Source organism: Cyprinus carpio, chromosome A6, assembly GCF_018340385.1.
Source record: "Cyprinus carpio isolate SPL01 chromosome A6, ASM1834038v1, whole genome shotgun sequence".
Taxonomy (NCBI): Eukaryota; Metazoa; Chordata; class Actinopteri; order Cypriniformes; family Cyprinidae; genus Cyprinus; species Cyprinus carpio.
In genome coordinates, this window is record NC_056577.1 from 10,760,189 (window position 1) to 10,779,252 (window position 19,064).

Below are 19,064 nucleotides of genomic sequence, written 5' to 3' on the forward strand. Positions count from 1 at the left end.
CCCACTGCTCCAGTAAAGCCTGTGAAATGAGGATCAGACACAGACTGCCTAAGAAACATGCAACATCAACCAATCACATTTCATTCTCCGAAGGACATTGCGATAGTTAAGGTATGATAAACTGCACTGGGGACCTGTGCTGAGTGAATTTTCTAATGCGAAATCTATCTTTGGTGGTCTACTGCATGCAGCAGTGTGGTATAATAACAGGTCATACCATCCACTTTTCAATATGGCCCCATTTGCTGTCCAGCCCATAGTATTTCTGGTGCAGAGAGGAGGAGAGCAAGAGGATCAAATGAAGAAGGGTTATGAAAGTATGATGAAAGTATAGGAGGATATTAAAAACAGGTGTGAAAGAAAACATGGGTTGAATGTGGGACTGGTCCTGTTTTTTGTTCTTCAAGTTTTGGTTATATTTTTGTGAACTGATGTTCATAAAATTCCTTGTTGCATAAATGTAAAATAGTGCAAAATACTGCAGATTGTATTTTTACTTACCAAATTGAGGAATGCTAGAAATTAAGAGTATGGAGGGACAGATCTTACCTTTTGCGCTTGATATATCTAATTAAACAGCAGGGAGACCAGGATGAAGAGAAAGAAAGTGAGACATGAAGAGAAAGATATAAAGAGCTTGAAGAAGATTATAAAGGTCATTTGTAAATAAATCAGGATAGATATAAAAAAAAATATATAAATTTAACAGTTAAAATATCTTTTTATTTTTATAACCTGCACCATTTACAGAAGCAAAAACACCCTCAAAAGCCTTACATGATGCTTTTAAACATGATTTTCCCATTTAACACTGTAAAGCTGCTTTGAGACTATCTAAGCGCTACATAAACAAAGGTGACTTGATTTGACTAATGGCTGCTGAAAATTCAGCTTTGTTATTGCAGGAATAAATTACATTTTAAAATATATCCAAATAGAAAGCAGTTATTTTAGGTTGTAATACTTCTTTCAATTAAAAAAATCTTACTGACCCCGATCTTTAGTAGTGCATCAATAGCAGTGCACATTATAAATGACAACACCTAATACTTTCACTATTGCATTACATGTATCATCAAATCAGCTATTCTAAAATACGATACTCTCAAAAAACCAAACAAGTTACACGATGACATAATTACTAAATAAAGAATATACATCCAATGTATGTGAAAAGTGATAATATTCACTGATCTTATAAGCCGTACTCAGCACTGCATACGTATCACATTTTTAGTATTACAGAGTAGCTATTTACTAAGCTAAATACCAGAACACACACACACACACACACACACACACACACACACACACACACACACACACACACACACACACACACACACACACACAACCTTTATATAAAACACAGGAATATTTATACACTCTTTTCTCTGCTTCACACAACTCATGCACTTCAAGACTGGTTTAGATGGTTAAAATTTAAATCATAAATAACTATGTTTCTGCTCCAGTTCAATTGTTAGAGTGGTATTGTACTTGAATCCTGAGGTGGTTTATGAGAATTAAAGAAAATGAACACATCTTTATAGGTCAGCGGTTCTCATTCCTGGTGAGTGACTGATTGAATCATTCAGTAATCTGACTTGTTCAAAAACACTTTTGGGAACGAAATGCAACTATTTGTTGCAAGTTTGTGCTAAATGAGAGATGCAATGGTTGAGTCTGCTTTGGCTTCATTTGGGAGTTTTTTCAATGGCAGAGCAAAAAGAGACAAAACTGGCAATATTGTTTTTTACTATTTTTACAATATTGTAAGTTAGTCAATATTAACTTCTTGTTTCTTGAGCTGTTATACTGGAACATTATAAGGTAAGTGTTTATTTAAGCAATATCACACAAGCAATAGTGCTGTTGCTCTGAATATCAACACAGCCCAAATCACAAGATATTGAGTATTATTCAGTAACACAATTATTTAGTATTATTGAATGATACAAAATATTTGGTATTTAGTAATTGCACTCTTGCTTGTATGATATTGCTTAAATAAGCATGAGCTACATGTTGTGCCATTGTGAAATAGTTATCATCTTATGTAGGTATTTCCTATATCCTAAGAATAAACAGTAGAACTGTAACAGTCTGCCAAACAGATAATCTCCTGACCTCTTTCTGTTGCCTCTCCAATTCCTTCATTCGGATTTCGCGAGCTTCTGCCCGGGCTGCCCGTTTAGCTGCCAGTCTTGCTTCTGCCTGATAGAAAGACATATAGAGAGAGATTTAGAGTCAGAACTGTCAAATAGAGAAAAATGCACATAAAACGTAAATGTACAAAATGACTTGCATTTCTATTCAATACATATGAAAATCAGGACTTTATTTACCAGTGTGAGTGAGAAAGGCTACAGAGTATGAAAGAGAGAAACCATTTCTGCTTGAGCTCTATGCACAGCAAAAGCTAAAACTGAAGTTGAGGAGAGTTCTTGGAATGTAATCAAATTAAGATATTCACAGGCTTTCATTGATTAAACCATTATAATGTAGTTTTAATCTCATCATTGACTTCAACTGCAGATGAATGCCAGTTGTGAGGGGGTGGAAGGCCCATGGAAATCAGCACTGATCAGAAGCAACATTAGAAGATTAAGAGCCATTAGAAATGATTGTTCTCCCTATCAAGAAAATGTTTTGACAAAGAAAAAAAAAAAAAAAAAAACATAACGGTCCAGAGAAAGTATAATTATATAACCATAAAAACAATTTTTAATAGATTTTAATATAGTAATGTGTAAACACAACCACGATAGTGAACTAAGGTCACCAGTTAAGCATACACACACACAAACACAAACAGTGCCAGGAAGGAATAGCTCCTTCACTGCCTCCAAGCTGCCATTTTCGGTCAACATGTGAAACCCAAAGCATAACAGAAAAAAAAGCTGCTCAGCAACCAAAATGACATACAACATTGTTAAGGCTTACTATCTATCATCATCAAAATGACATTAACAGTTTTTTATTATCTACAGCTGTGGTTCTTTTTGTTTGTGAAAAAAAATAAAATAAAAAAAAAAAATTCCCTTAAAATCAAACATTGCAATTTTTCTAATATCACAATGAAATGAAACACAACATAGGCTTGTCTTCATAGCTTCTATGGTGTTTGATTGAAACTGAACTCATATTTAATGTGTGCCTGGATTATATTTTCTTTCAATATTGGTCTCTTTGTTCTTTGTCTGAAATGTAAATTTAAAATTGGGCTTTAAAAAAAAAAAAAAAAAAAAAAAATATTACTTTATTTACTACACTGTTTTTCCCCTCAACTGGCATAAAATAAACACCATCTTAATTACATAATAGCTTTAAAGATAGTGTACAAATCTGTATAAATAGTGTTATTATGCATGGGTTAGTGTTCGATGACATATTTACCTCAAACAAACTCCAATCCAAACATATACATGTATACAAACATGTATATATATATATATATATATATATATATATATATATATATATATATATATATATATATATATATATGAGCAGAAAACAGAACACTAACAAAAATCTCTAAATAACATTTGAAATATCTTTATACAACAAGTACTTATAGGTTTACAAAATTAAAAGTCTTATTTTCCATTTCTAAAGAAAAGCAACTCAAATTCAAAGTGTTCAATCTGCACAAAAAGCATTATTAACATTATATTATCATTTGGACTTCCAATTTTGAATGCAATATGCTTCCATAGATTTTATTGAGTTTGTTGTTTAAAGTATTCCTCTGCAATATACTCAACCAGAGGTATGTTGTTAACCTTTTTTTTTTTTTTTTTTTTGCTATGGAAACTGTCATAATTTATGACTCACTAGGGGGTAGTGTTTTCAATCTATTGCTCATTACAAAAAGTAATAGTAATAATGTTAAAAAAAGACTAATATGTTGAGCATTTTATACTCTACTAGAGTAAACTAGTACACTATATAGTTATTATATCATATATTATGAATTGTTTGAGACTAGTCTAAAAAAACGTGCTATTGGTCTAAAGCAGGAGGTGTTTAAGATAAGACCAGTGTGATTATTTGAGGGGAAAAAAAACATCTAATTATTATATTAGTATGTTACATTTGTAATAATAATAATTATTAAAACAAATAAAAAAGTAAACGTTTTCTAATCTGACCTAAAATGAGTTTGACTTTTGCTGTCTGTAGTTCCTCTGCACATCCATACAGACAGCATGTGTAATACGCTGTGTGAATTCTGGCTAAGTCTCTGACACACTAGTCAGAATAACAAGCTTGCCAAGAGACACAAACACTGTTAGAAAGCTGCTCTGGTTCTTTTGTCTGAACAAGTCACAGCTCATTGATTAAGGGGCTTCAGACAAGCCTCTGCCCTAGATCCTGCCAACCACGTCCACTGGCCTGTCAACAGCGAGCAGAGAGCTGGAGTGTTCACATTGCGCAGCAGAGCAACTCCCACATGCTACTATCACAGACTATCAGAACAACAGAAAATGGAATTAACAGAGAAACATAGTTAAACTACAAATTGTATAATTTAACCTGTATATTATGTTCCCCCCCAAAAAAAAAAAAAAAATTATTACAATGTACAAAACAGACTGCCTAGCAACGAGAAAATCCATGCAACAATACTACAGTAATATTAATACTGAAGTCCTCTGATGTGGGTTGTTTTCAATTAAATCATTTAAATTTGTATATATATATATATATATATAATATATATATATATATATATATATATATATATATATATATATATACACAGGCTGGTGAGTAAATCAATTTTCACACGATTTTATTGCCAAGGTGTGAGAGCTACCATATAAAGACAAGGTAGCGCTAATTTTAAATGCTGAGTGAATATGACATGAATACAACATATCAGCCAACAGTATATAGCACAGCATACTTTGAAATCAAAATGTAAAGTGTGATGATTGTGCGTGTCCAGTGACATCTGAACTTTCCTGTCTGTATCCAATTTGCACAAACCAACCATTATGCACGTTTTTTATGTAGTCTACAAATGCACAATTCACTGATCGACCAGTTGGAAAGTTTGCATGGTTTGTGAATCGTTTATTAGATATTCAAATTAAATTGTTTAAATTATATAAATGCATATTTGCTGAATGCTGATGGTAAATGATTAAGTATTATAGTGTTTGCATTTTTATTATTAATAATAGAAAAGCAAATGCTATTCTATACGGAGCCTCGCACAAGACATTCAAGAAAAAATAAAGAAATCGTGCGCACGATTTACTAATTTGTTCCCTCAATGTACTAAAACGAGCACACGTTTACTATTTCGTTCCTTATTTTTGCTAATTCGTTCCCTCGATTTACTAAACCGTGCACACAATTTACTAATTCGTTCCCTCATTTAGGTAAATCGTGTGCACAATTTACTATTTTTTTCCCTTGATTTAACAATCTTGTGCATGATTTAGCAAATCGAGAGAACGAATTAGTTAATCATGCGCACAACTTATAAATCGAGGGAACGAAATGGTAAATCGTGCACACGATTTAGCCTACTATTTTTTTCCTGCATACCATGTGTGGGGCTCCGTAATTCTACATTCATATACCATTTACTTTCTTTGTTTAACAGTTCTGTCTAATAATTTATTAGATATAACTGTAAAACTGAGACAGTAAACTAATGAAGATGGAGAATGCTAAAACATTTAGGCATTGGCCTTCTTAGCACTATCAAAATAAAAGTCTAAAAGATTCTAAAAGTCCAAAGATGAAGACAGGTCCAAAATTTCCAACACAAAGGTGTTTAATGTTTAAATAAAGATAAAATGACCCAAACACATCTAACAGTGTGTACCATACACAAACAACAACCGACAAAGAACTGATGAAACAAAGGAACTTAGATATATAACAAACTCCAATATGAACAGCTGTGATGATTAAATAAATATCCATGGTAACAAACAAATGGCGGGAATGTGAACAAAGACAATAGGAAATAATGACAAGCAAACTAAGAGTCCACAACAATGAAAACTAAACTGACAGATCGTGAGTCGTGAGACAGACACATTTGCCAAACGAAAAACCCTATCAGCCTATGATTATAATAAAAAATGTCAAATATAGACCACTAATTTTTTTATTTTTTTTATCCAATTTTGCTATACATTTTTGGTTGTAATATAGTAAAATCATGTTAATAATCCAGGTGACACTATGATTATTATGAGAATATTTTGTAAAAGAAAATTATCAGAAAATGAATAACCCAGCTAGTCAATAGAAGAAACAAGAGATCCCAACCACAGCCTGAGAAATGTAAATCCAAAAGTTCCCATGCCAGATTGTCTGCTGAAATACAGCACCAATAAAGAATAGTTAGTCTAAACACATCCACATGCCAGTGGACTCCACAGGTCAAAACCCTTTGATCAGTGATTCAGCATGAGACACATGTGTATGCGATAAACTAGTGCCTTATCAGTCATCCCAGACTTGTGTACATTCTCCACTTTAGACCAGTGCTTGTTGTTGGTTTTGTGTGTTAGTGTAGAACTAAACTGCAGAGAAATAACATTATTACTGCTAATGCAATATTCAGCTTCTTTAATTATGAAAGGCTTTGGCTTCACTGATTGTAGCAGCTGTCATACATGAGTGATTTCTACTGCACTAAATCTGTTCTCAGACATACTCTACTAAAAAGAAAAAAGAAAGCAGTCAGTGAAATCTGTGTTTTCTTCATTGCCCAGATTCCCTCACTGGGGAAGCTACATTTTGAGCTTTAATGTTTAGTTTCTGGTTTCATTAAACACTGCTCTGTAAAAACAGGCTACAAGTCACTGCTATTAGACGGATTTGAGGTTCTGTGAGGAGAAGACAGAGTGCCTGTCCTAGATTAAGCAAGAGCGTGGCAGAATCTGACAGATGTTGCTTTCCTCCTCAGCTGTGTCAGGACCCCACAGGCCTCTCTATGGAACCATAAGGAATTAGATTCTTTCTGCGCCAGGAAAGAGATCAACTCTGCGAACTCACATAAGAGCAAAGGGACAGTTCAGTGCTATAGTACATACAGTACACTACCATTCAAAAGTTTGGGGTATTAAAGAAGTTTTAAAGAATACTTTTTTCAGCAAGGATGCATCACATTGATCAAAAGTGGCAGTAAAGACATTAATACAAAGAAAATCTGTTTCAAATAAAAAAATAATGCTGAAAAAAAATCAACATTGATAATAATAAGAAATGTTTCATATCAGCACATTAGAATGATTTAGAATGAAGATTGGAGTAATGGCTGCTGAAAATTAAACTTTGCTACCACAGGAATAGATAAAACTTGAAATATATTTAAATATAAGACAGTTATTAATAATCTTCCATAAAATTACTCTTCATTGTATTTCTGTATAGGAAATTTCTGTGTGGGAATTTTGTATGTGTATGTGTGCATCCACATGTAAAAGTTCATTTATTTATATATTAGTGTATTACAATCTGTAAAGTGAGAAAAGCAGGTGCTTTTGTCTTTGATTCAAGGTCAAGTGATTCTTAATAACTGATTTTTTTTTTAAATTAAACACTCACTAGTAAGTGAGCAGTTTGAATTAAACTCGCACAGTAAGTGAATCATTCAGAACCATTACTGAGTTAGTTTAACTGACTCCCCTCCCTGAACCGAGTCATTCTCCAGTTTATTCTAAATGAAAATTGTAAGATGACACTTTTTTTGTTGTTTGAAAACAGCTATATTTTTATGGCACAAATATATTCAGGATAATCAATTATATCAAACAATCTGGTAAAAAAATTATTTTACCTTGAAAATGATTTGTGGAGCTGTGATTCTACAACAGATACTTTGTTGCTTATCATATTTTGTTGTGTGAAGCAAGATGTCTGTCATAATCCAACATACCACATAAACAGTATTAGGAAGGATTTAATCTTCATAGATTAAGGAATAATCATTTATCAACTTGCATTTAAGAAGAGTCTGGACTTGGCATAAATTGTAAGATTTTCAGACTTTACTTTACGTTTGTGCATATGTTTGCATGTGCAAATCTCTTCCAACCTTTCACAGAGGTCCAAGAAGGGAGAGACGATTCAAATTGCCGCAGTGTAACTAATGAATATCTGAGATCAAACTCATGCTTTGGCAACCCCATGTGAATTAACTTTACCTCACAATCCTCTCCCGGGCAGTCTAGCTCAGAATAGACTCTCTTTCAATTAGGCAATCCAATAACAAAATCACAAAGCCTTGATACACTCTTAATCTATTTGTAGAGAACTCCTAGCACGGCAACACTGAGTCAGTTTGATATGCAGTCCACATGGCAGAAATGAAGTAGGCAGTTGTGGTTCAGGCCCAGCACATTTTAACTTACACTCTTGGTGTCTTTGGAGACCATGAGCACACATAGCGTTAGGCTCCAAAGCAAACAAGCCTGCACCTCACAGCCATATTTAGCATATGTGGCTTGGAGCAAGACTGCCAAATGAACTTTGCATAGGGACTGATGGAACAAACAACAAAAGTGTTCCTCCTCCTCCACAGTCTTGCGGAGGGGTTAATTTGAATATCAAGTATGCTGACTTACACTACACCCAGATCACAAATGTGTGTACACGTTTGCGTGGACTGAAAATGGACTGAGTCACCAGTACAGATTGCAATACTGTAAGTGAAATTTGCAAGGAAAATGCAAGCAGATAAAAAAATAAAAATAATAAAAAAAAAAACCGGAGCAAATTAATAAACTATTTTGTGTGTGGTATTTCAGAAAAAAACATTTAAGATTTAATAATGCACCACATTATTGCACCACATTATACTACATGACTTTGATTAAGCTGAATTAGCTGATAAAAGTTTTTCAAATATTAAATATGTTAAAATATGTTTATAAGAAATAATAATAAAGATTAATTTGGCAAACTTCTTAACGGTTTTCTTTTCAAAAATGGTATTCTTTCAATGCATTTTTTTTTCTTCAATGCAATGCATATATATATATTTTTTTTTCAGAAATTAAAGACAAGCTCATTGCAGAAGAACTGAATTCAAGTCACAGTTTGAATGAATTGTATTAAACATTTTTGAATGAATGAACAGTAAAAACAAGTGTCATGTTATTAAACCTATTATTGCATATGTGGAAAGCAGCCAGTAAATATTTTAAAATGAATTATTATTATTATTTTTTTAATTGTCTACTGATTATTGTTAGAGATGAGTACGTTTATCTAGAAATGCATTAATTGTGCACACTTTTAGCATTTTAAAGAACTTACTAAGGTGCCTGGATCCCAGTTGTCAAGTTCCTTTGCAACTAAGCACTCAGAACTGGCCTGCAAAATGGGAAATTGCACTGAGCAATTTTCATTCAGCTCTACAGTTTATTTGTGGCAGTACATGATTTGCATAATTATGTTGGTAAATCAGACACTAAAATAACAGTTAGCAAATAAACTATCCTTAAACGATGTGGTCACATAAACTGGTTTGACAGTGATTCTGTGTAAATGTAATACACAGTTATAGGGAACGAGTTGTTTTTGTTTTCCAGGTGACAGTGCAAGAGATTAGACGGTCATGGAGAGTAGCTCCAGACTAATCTGCCATTATGCATCACTTCCTGCCTGCTCCTCACCTCAGTCTACCCAGCAACTTAATCGCAGGCTTACTGCAACAACCCCCCATAACACAGAACATAACACAGATCTTGGCACAGTCCCATATTCAGTTTTGATTTTAATTAAATTATTGCTCTGATTTACCATGTAACTTATATTTAGGCCACTTTGGCATTGTGATCACTTGAATATACAGCTATACATTCAAAATCTGATCCCTTATCTTGCTAAAAACCTGTCAACTCATGAATCATCACATCTGACAGAAGAGTGGCAGGCAACATCAGCATCAGCCGAATCTGCAGTGGGTGTGTACTGTATGTTAGGTAATGTCATGAATACTGACTGGATGCAGTACATGCACTACTGGGTTTTGTTTGTTAACCAATTAGCCTATACAATTTACATGTTTGAAAAACACCAAACTGACCCCAAACCAGCCCAAATTTTGTCCACCCAACCAAATCAATTTTTCCCCGCGCAATCAAATTCAAAACCACCCAATGTGACAGCACTCAATGGCCTACAACATCAGCTTTGACTCCCATTGACTGATTTACTGTATGACCCTGCATGACTAAAACTGCATCTGCATTCCTGGCACTTCACACTGGAGGTCTTTCTCTGTTAAACTGTCATCAGTAGCCCTGAAAGGGAATACATTTCAGATGACTGTGGAGTCTCGATGAAAGCGGCAAAAATGATGCACAGTAGTGAGGCTCCTAGAGGGGCGATTAACACAGGATGTTGTGGAGAGGCTTAAAGGATGCAGGTCAGTGGGTGGTGGCTGGCCAATCTGTTGCTGCAGTGGAGCAGGGGCTAAATACTCTTCTTCTACTAGGTCAGCTAAATTCCCTCCCCCAATGAGCCAAAAACCACACCTTTTCCTCCACAAACCCAACATTTCTGCAACAATAACTCAAAAATATTCACAAGGTCCCGAATGTGATCCTAAACCTTTGCGGTCTACCTCCAAATCCACACATTGCTGATGTAATGTCGCATCAACTGTCCGTCAGAAGTTTGCTGGAGCCTGCATCAGCGCTTCTGCTAAGTGGGCTGTCTTGAGATCCTTAAAATATCCAACTGGACGTTCCACGGTCTCAAAAGCACACAAGCCATATTAGGTCCGCAAGACCATATCAAGAGCGCCATTTGGAATATAGCCTAAGACGTACAGCCTTAAAGGCTTTCTGCTTCCTGTCTCAGGAGCAGGAAAATACAAGGGCAGTAAGTGGAAAAACAGACAAATGTGAACAAAGTCCAAAGTTCCAATGGAATCTACATGCTGTGACTGAGGTAGATGTTAAATTTGGATCATGAGATGTGATTTCTTCTTCTGTGCAACTAAGATGCAGTAAATAAGTAGGATAAGTAGCCACACCAGAATTGGCAAAGAAGGCCTCAAGTGGCATGTTGTTACTAGTATTATTATTTTTTATAAGCTTATTGTAATGTACAGTATGGGGTTATAAATAGAATAGTTAATATGACATTCTACATGAATGACACTTAAAAAAAAAAAAAAAAAATTATATATATATATATATATATATATATATATATATATATATATATATATATATATATATATATATATATATATATATATATATATATATTATATAATAAGTAATTCAAACATTCTATAAAAGTTTACTCAGGAGGGGGGTTTCTTACCCCAGTTAGAGGGCTTTCTTACCCCAGCAGTGGGGTGAAATGGCCTCCCTGAATATTTTTACACAATGTTTTTTTGTTCTAATTTAGCAAATGTTTCTATTTTTCTCAATAGCACACTGGCTGATACATCGTCACCCTGCACATATTAAACTTATTATGATAATGTTACAATTTGAAAGTATGTGCACATTGTTCTTGTTTGGATTCAGCACTGGCTGAATTGTTGAACTGAGGCAATAGCTACAGGCATAATTGTAGCTTAATAAGTGTTGCTAAAATTTACAAGGCTCAAATATGGGTGGACCCCTCTCCCCTGGGCCCAATAAAGGACCTTAGAGTCAACCATCCTCCCCATGCTAGTTTGTACCATTACACACACTTATATGATAAAAACACAAAAAAACAACACTACATTAAAACAAAAAAAAAACAGAACAGACAAAACACACAAAACAAAAAAAAAAAAGTCTATAAACACATTATAGCAGTGCTTAAGCTTAATAAAAAAAACATGAATAAAAACATATTTTAATTATAAAATGCATGGGAAAGACTATGGGAAGACTTTCACATAGCTGTCATGGCAAAAACTAAAGCTTCATTCTGATCACATTGAAATAAAATCTACAAACCCGATTCCAAAAAAGTTGGGACACTGTACAAATTGTGAGTAAAAAAGGAATGGAATAATTTACAAATCTCATAAACTTATATTTTATTCACAATAGAATATAGATAACATATCAAATGTTGAAAGTGAGACATTTTGAAATGTCATGCCAAATATTGGCTCATTTTGGATTTCATGAGAGCTACACATTCCAAAAAAGTTGGGACAGGTAGCAATAAGAGGCCGGAAAAGTTAAATGTACATATAAGGAACAGCTGGAAGACCATTTTGCAACTTATTAGATCAACTGGCAACATGATTGGGTATAAAAAGAGCCTCTCAGAGTGGCAGTGTCTCTCAGAAGTCAAGATGGGCAGAGGATCACCAATTCCCCCAATGCTGCGGCGAAAAAGAGTGGAGCAATATCAGAAAGGAGTTTCTCAAGGAAAAATTGCAAAAAGTTTGTTATCATCATCTACAGTGCATAATATCATCCAAAGATTCAGAGAATCTGGAACAATCTCTGTGCGTAAGGTGCAAGAAAGGAAAACCATACTGGATGCCCGTAATCTTTGGGCCCTTAGATGGCACTGCATCACATACAGGAATGCTACTGTAATGGAAATCACAACATGGGCTCAGGAATACTTCCAGAAAACATTGTCGGTGAACACAATCCACCGTGCCATTCGCCGTTGCCGGCTAAAACTCTACAGGTCATAAAAGAAGCCATATCAAAACATGATCCAGAAGTGAAGGCGTTTTCTCTGGGCCAAGGCTCATTTAAAATGGACTGTGGCAAAGTGGAAAACTGTTCTGCGGTCAGACAAATCAAAATTTGAAGTTCTTTTTGGAAAACTGGGACACCATGTCATCCGGCCTAAAGAGGACAAGGACAACCCAAGTTGTTATCAGCGCTCAGTTCAGAAGCCTGCATATCTGATGGTATGGGGTTGCATGAGTGCATGTGGCATGGGCAGCTTACACATCTGGAAAGGCACCATCAATGCTGAAAGGTATATCCAAGTTCTAGAACAACATATGCTCCCATCCAGACGTCGTCTCTTTCAGGGAAGACCTTGCATTTTCCAAAATGACAATGCCAGACCACATACTGCATCAATTACAACATCATGGCTGCGTAGAAGAAGGAGCCAGGTACTGAAATGGCCAGCCTGCAGTCCAGATCTTTCACCCATAGAAAACATTTGGCGCATCATAAAGAGGAAGATGTGACAAAAAAGACCTAAGACAGTTGAGCAACTAGAAGCCTGTATTAGACAAGAATGGGACAACATTCCTATTCCTAAACTTGAGCAACTTGTCTCCTCAGTCCCCAGACCTTTGCAGACTGTTATAACAAGAAGAGGGGATGCCACACAGTGGTAAACATGGCCTTGTCCCAACTTTTTTGAGATGTGTTGATGCTATAATATTTAAAATCAACTTATTTTTCCCATAAAATGATACATTTTCTCAGTTTAAACATTTGATATGTCATCTATGTTGTATTCTGAATAAAATATTGAAATTTGAAACTTCCACATCATTGCATTCTGTTTTTATTCACAATTTGTACAGTGTCCCAACTTTTTTGGAATCGGGTTTGTACACCCCAACCCCACTGCTGCTGCAAACAAACAGAGGAAAGAAAGGTGGTCAAGTTCCTACAAAAATTGGTTGTTCTGTAATGCTTTTCCTGTAATGCCCGGTGTATAAAAACAGCTCAGCCGGCAGAGATGTTGATTATACAGTACTCATTACAGATCAACCTTGTAAGCTGTCTCACTGGCCCAGCATCTTAATGACTCAATATCACACTGCACACCGACTTCATGGCTAAAAAGAGCTGTCTAATAGGTTGCTATGTGACTATGCTTCTCCAAATACAAAGTTTAGGTATATGTTTAAAAGATTAGGTCACCCAAACATTATTTCCAAATCTGTAGAACTTTATCTTTTGGGAACACGAAAGAAGACATTATAAATGACATACTTTTTGTCATCAATATATTGACTGTGGACAGGAGCTTTTAAATGCAAATCACTGATAATCTCAGTCTCAAGTCATTGTTGTTGAGACTGGATCATTGAGTCCAGGAAAACCGAAAGCATCATAAGCCTAAGCAGATCATAGGAACCACTGGCACCATTGGTCTCGACAATTTTCTTAGGCTTACAATGCTTTTGGATAATGCAGGACAGATCATAGTGAACAAATTATTTGGATTTCTGTGAACCATTCAGGTTTTGTGAACTGGATCAGGTGAATCACTGAAAAGATCAGACTTTAGTGCAATCTTAAATAATTTTTGTGCCAAAAAGCTTGAATCAGAGTACATAACTGATTCAGTTGTTCATGGATCAGACAGGCAGGACAGATGTAATGATGATTTTCAATGAATGAGAACTTAAATTTCTGCCTGTTCTTGGAAAATAGTTCACACATTGTATGGACAACATAATATTACTTTTATGGTAATTTTGTGGAGCTTGTTGAGCTTTCAATATAATGAAAAGAGTGCCCAGTATATATTTCAAAAACTCACCTTCTGTGTTAAATAGAAGAATACATGTTATATGACTTTGGAATGTCACAAAGATGAGAAAATAATAACAAAATTTTTATTTTTGGTTGAACTAACTATTGCTTTGTTTTACAAACAATTTCTTTCTGACTTTGCCATTATGGCTGATTGTGAAGTTTCCATGAGAATGCAGAACAAAAAAAAACGAAAACATTAGAGGATGTAGAGTTTATTCTACTCTTCAGGGACTGATTCATCCTGTAAGAGGGGTGGTGAGTTTAATAGTGGGTGGGTACAGAGTTTTACAAGAACACAAGGACCAGAGGGCAAATGATGCAAAGCATCATTACTTTTTCCATCCCTTTGCTGGAGCTGGAGACTAAATTTCCAAGATACATTTCCACACCACGCCCAAATAGTTTACCTATTAAGGGCACCAAGCATCAAGATAAGGTCAAGGTCAAACAGAAAAAAAAGAAGTGTGTTGGTAAAAATTGTGAAAAATAATAATAATAATAATAAAATAATAAAAAATTTCCATGTGTGTATTCTTCAGTAAGGGAATGCTTTTCATGTGTGATCAGCTGATTCAAACGGTCACAGAGGTCTTTAAGTGAACCTGAAAACCTGAATATTGTTGCAAAGAACTAGTGGCACTAAACAAACATTTTACCCTTAATATGGAACATCTTTTGAAACATAAGAAATAAAATGACTTCAATTACAATATCAGTCAGCTGTTTAATAATAATAGATGAGTATAAATAAAAATAGCAAGAATGACTAAACCCTATGCACCATACTTTCAAAAAGAAACCTAGCTGTCTGTGTGTGTTTTTCATTAAGAACTGAAAACCGAAAGATTGGAGGACAATGCTGGATCACATATGGCAGAGTATTTAAGTGATCAGCACAATTTGAGCTCTGTGTGTTTGAAAATACATCCCCGAGGCTATTCGGGCCATTTACTGGGTGAGATGTGCCGCATCAGAGCAGGTTCTGACGTCAGCAGTCTGGGACATTCTCTCAGCTTTTTCGTTTGATCTTTGCTTAGTGACGTCACGCCGCTGTGTGGATGCAGCAACTGCACTAACGCTATTTGTACAGAAGCAAATGCTTGTTTATCCCCACATTTAGCCTATCCTACAAGTCTTTCAGCCATGCTAGCAACAATTCAGACTGCGACGAATAATGTGTTTTTGTCAGTCACGAGCGCTTAATAATTGGGAGGAGAAGGGGTAGCCTACAATGTTTCCCATTCACATTATTAAAGGACACGAGCGTCATCATATTCGTGTTCATTTTTCCTTACTGCATGCGGGAAACGGGAAGTGAGGACAGCACAACCGCCAAAACCCTTACATTATTCAGTATTCATTAAGACTTACATTTTAAATACTCCAGTACTTGAAGTAAAAGGGCGACATTTTGTGCAGTATGATAGAGCTACGTCTATAGGAGCACGTGAAATGTTGGTCATCTGTCTTACCTCTCGAGCTATTTGACTGAGAGCATCATCCTCCGCCGATAGTTTCTCCCGGTTGGGAATTCTTTTCCTTCCCGTTATTTGCGTTGCCATTTTAAATTCCCTTATAATCTTACAATGACCTCGCCAAATTGAAGTGCTGTCCAGTTGTGTACAGATCAAAGAGCACCATTCAGTGTGTCATGGTCGTAAGTGAGCAACATTAATAAATGGTTATATTGTAACTACTACAAGCAAATATATGTAGAGCACTAGGACATCCTCCCTTTGATGCCCCATCTTCTCCATAAACCGCATGAATATATGGCGGGAGCCTGTTGCACATTCAAACGACACATCGATATGTCAAAACATCACGGATAGGATGGAAGATGACAGTTTGCTGATATGCCATGAGTGGGCTACGATAGACCATAGGCATTCCTGAGAATATAGCCGGTCATCCCTTAATATTCCTTCCTACGTTAGTTCGGTACGTCAAAACGGGCAAATGAAGAATAAAGTCATCGGTCCAAAGCTGCATTTGTTTCTAGGGCAAATCGAACCAGGATGATGAGCGGCCCGCGGATGAGAATTTACAGCAACCCAAACGCCACACGTCTGATGTGCTGGACTCTGCGCGAAAAGTGGGCGGGACTTGTGGGCGGGACCTGACCTTTGGACTTTTTTTTTTTTTTTTTTTTTTTTTTTTTTTTTTTAACATTTATTGAACCTTAACAAAAAAAGTCATTCGAAGTTTCAGATTTACAATCAAACCTGAGCGTACATACAAATATTACAACACAATATACATATTCAAATCAGCAGGCAAGAAAAGTTGAAGCCTAGGTGAAAATAAAACTAAAAGAAAAAGAAAAAATTTAAATAAAATACAAATAAAATTAAATGAACAAATAAATATATAAAGTAGGGGAGTTGGACAATGTTCAATTTATAAAATCAAAGTCTTCCAATGAGGAGTACAAATACACTGCTTTAGGACTTTTCATCCTTCTCACGGTCTCCAAATATACTTTAAACTCCTCCTTAAAAACCACTAATTTTGGAGGGATTTTGAAAAATTTACATTTGTGTATATAAAATTTCAGCAAAAGCAACACATTATTAATTACATAGGATACCTTTTATCCTTTATTAATAGCCCAAATTTAATAAATTCCCACGACAGTATCAACCTTACAGGTATTCTTTGTTGCATCCATCTCAATGCATCATTCCAAAATTTGTTTACCAAACTGCATTGAAAAAACAAGTGTTCAACCGTTTCTATCTCTACCTTTACATATTTGACATAAATTTGAATCCCCAACATTAAATCTCGTTCTTAAAAATTCTTTTGTTGGATATATATGATTCAGAATTTTAAAGTGCACCTCTTTACATTTAGGATTAACAGGAAATGAAAGAAAATTGGTCCTAATTTTACACACTTCTTTCTTCTCATAATGACGAAAAATGTAATTTCTTAATACCGGTCCTGGGAAACATTGATGTATTAAACAGTCTCTTAAGAATTTGTTTGAACATTTTCTGTCAACAAAGCTTACATTTCCTATAATAAGTTCTTGTACTTTAGGTATTATCCTTGAATGTTTCAGATGTTCACTTACTAATTTAAGCATCTGTAATGGAATATTCTTGATAATTTTTTCATACATTTTAGAAGAGCAACTTATATTGTATTTACCACAAAAAGCAACATGGCTTAGTATATTTCCCACATTGTCCACTAAATGTGTTAGTGACCATATGCCCTTCTGCCACCACTCATCAATAAACAAAGATTTTCTGTTCACAGTTATACATCTGTTGTTCCAGATTGACATATTATGAGGGCTAAAATTATGCTTGAAAATCAATTTCCAGTATAATAATACTTGTTGATGGAAAGCAGAAAGTTTTACAGGGAGTTTCGAAAGTTCAAAGTCACATTGCAGCAGAAAACTTATGCCACCACATTTATTAAATACGATAGTAGGAATCTCAAACCAGAAAGAGGACTTATCATTAATGAAAGCCTGCAACCATCTAAGTTTAATGACCCCATTCATAATATCAAAGTCAATCGTTTTAAGACCTCCTTCTTCATAATCTTTAATCATGTCACTTTTACGTATATAATGACTTTTCATTTTCCATATAAAATCAAAGTTTAATTTGTTAACTGCCTTTATCCTTTTTTGCAGAAACTGATAAAGAGAAACATGGATAGATGAATCTAGAAAGATTCTCTACTTTTGTCAATAAAATTCTTCCAAAAATTGTTATGTCTCTCTGCAGCCAAGTATTCATTATTAATTTACAATTATCCAAAGTTTTATCAAAATTTAAATGTTCTAAATTATCCATCCTCTTAGATAACCAGATACCTAAATATTTGACTTCATTTTTCACTGGGATATTGTATAATGTTACATTAGGATGATCATGAATGGCCAATAACTCACATTTTGACATATTTAGCTTTAAACCTGAAGCTTCTGAAAAAAAAACTTAATTAACTGAAGTGCTAGGGGTATTTGCTGTTCATTTCTTAAAAAAAGAGTAGTGTCATCAGCAAATTGACTGACAATAAAATTATTACCTTCAAAATCAATGCCTAATATGGTTCCCATTTTAAGTAAAATAGACAACATTTCTGCTACCATAATAAATAATAAAGGAGAACATCCACAACCTTGCCTGATGCCTCTTCTAACCTCAAATCTTGGACATGTACCTTGAGTAAGAGCTACAGAACTGTTTATGTCTTTATAAAGCATTCCAACAATACTAATAAATTTAGAACCAAAACCAAAGTGTTTAAGAGTTTGAAAAAATAAAAGAATGCTCCACCATGTCAAAGGCCTTATAGAAATCCAGAAATAAAATTAAACCATCCTCTTCAATTAAATGACCATATTCAACCAAATCAAAAACTGACCTTTGGACTTTAATTATTTCCGTCTTCTTGCATATTAGGGCAAGTTTGCAAATAAGATTCATGTGTCATTTTATCTATCTATCTATCTATCTATCTATCTATCTATCTATCTATCTATCTATCTATCTATCTATCTATCTATCTGTCTATCTGTCTATCTGTCTGTCTGTCTGTCTGTCTATTGAACCTTGTTCCTTT

General features: G+C 34.8%; 1 protein-coding gene across 17 annotated transcripts in view; it reads right to left on the bottom strand.

The window, feature by feature from the left end:
- Positions 1–16,581, bottom strand: part of lrrfip1b (leucine rich repeat (in FLII) interacting protein 1b) — a 34,067-nt gene extending 17,486 nt beyond the window's left edge. For 6 of the 17 annotated variants that reach the window (XM_042758007.1, XM_042758004.1, XM_042758006.1 and 3 more), the window contains exons 1-4: positions 15,947–16,579; positions 2,131–2,217; positions 550–567; positions 218–265 (exon numbers count right to left, since the gene is read on the bottom strand). In XM_042758007.1, coding sequence (XP_042613941.1) covers positions 218–265; positions 550–567; positions 2,131–2,217; positions 15,947–16,036 — 243 coding nt within the window. In that variant the 5' untranslated portion in view covers positions 16,037–16,579. Of the gene's footprint in view, positions 1–217; positions 266–549; positions 568–2,130; positions 2,218–15,946 lie in introns of all 17 variants that reach the window. The other 11 variants (XM_042758014.1, XM_042758008.1, XM_042758011.1 and 8 more) reach the window with 5 other exon arrangements.
- Positions 16,582–19,064: the final 2,483 nt, after the last annotated feature.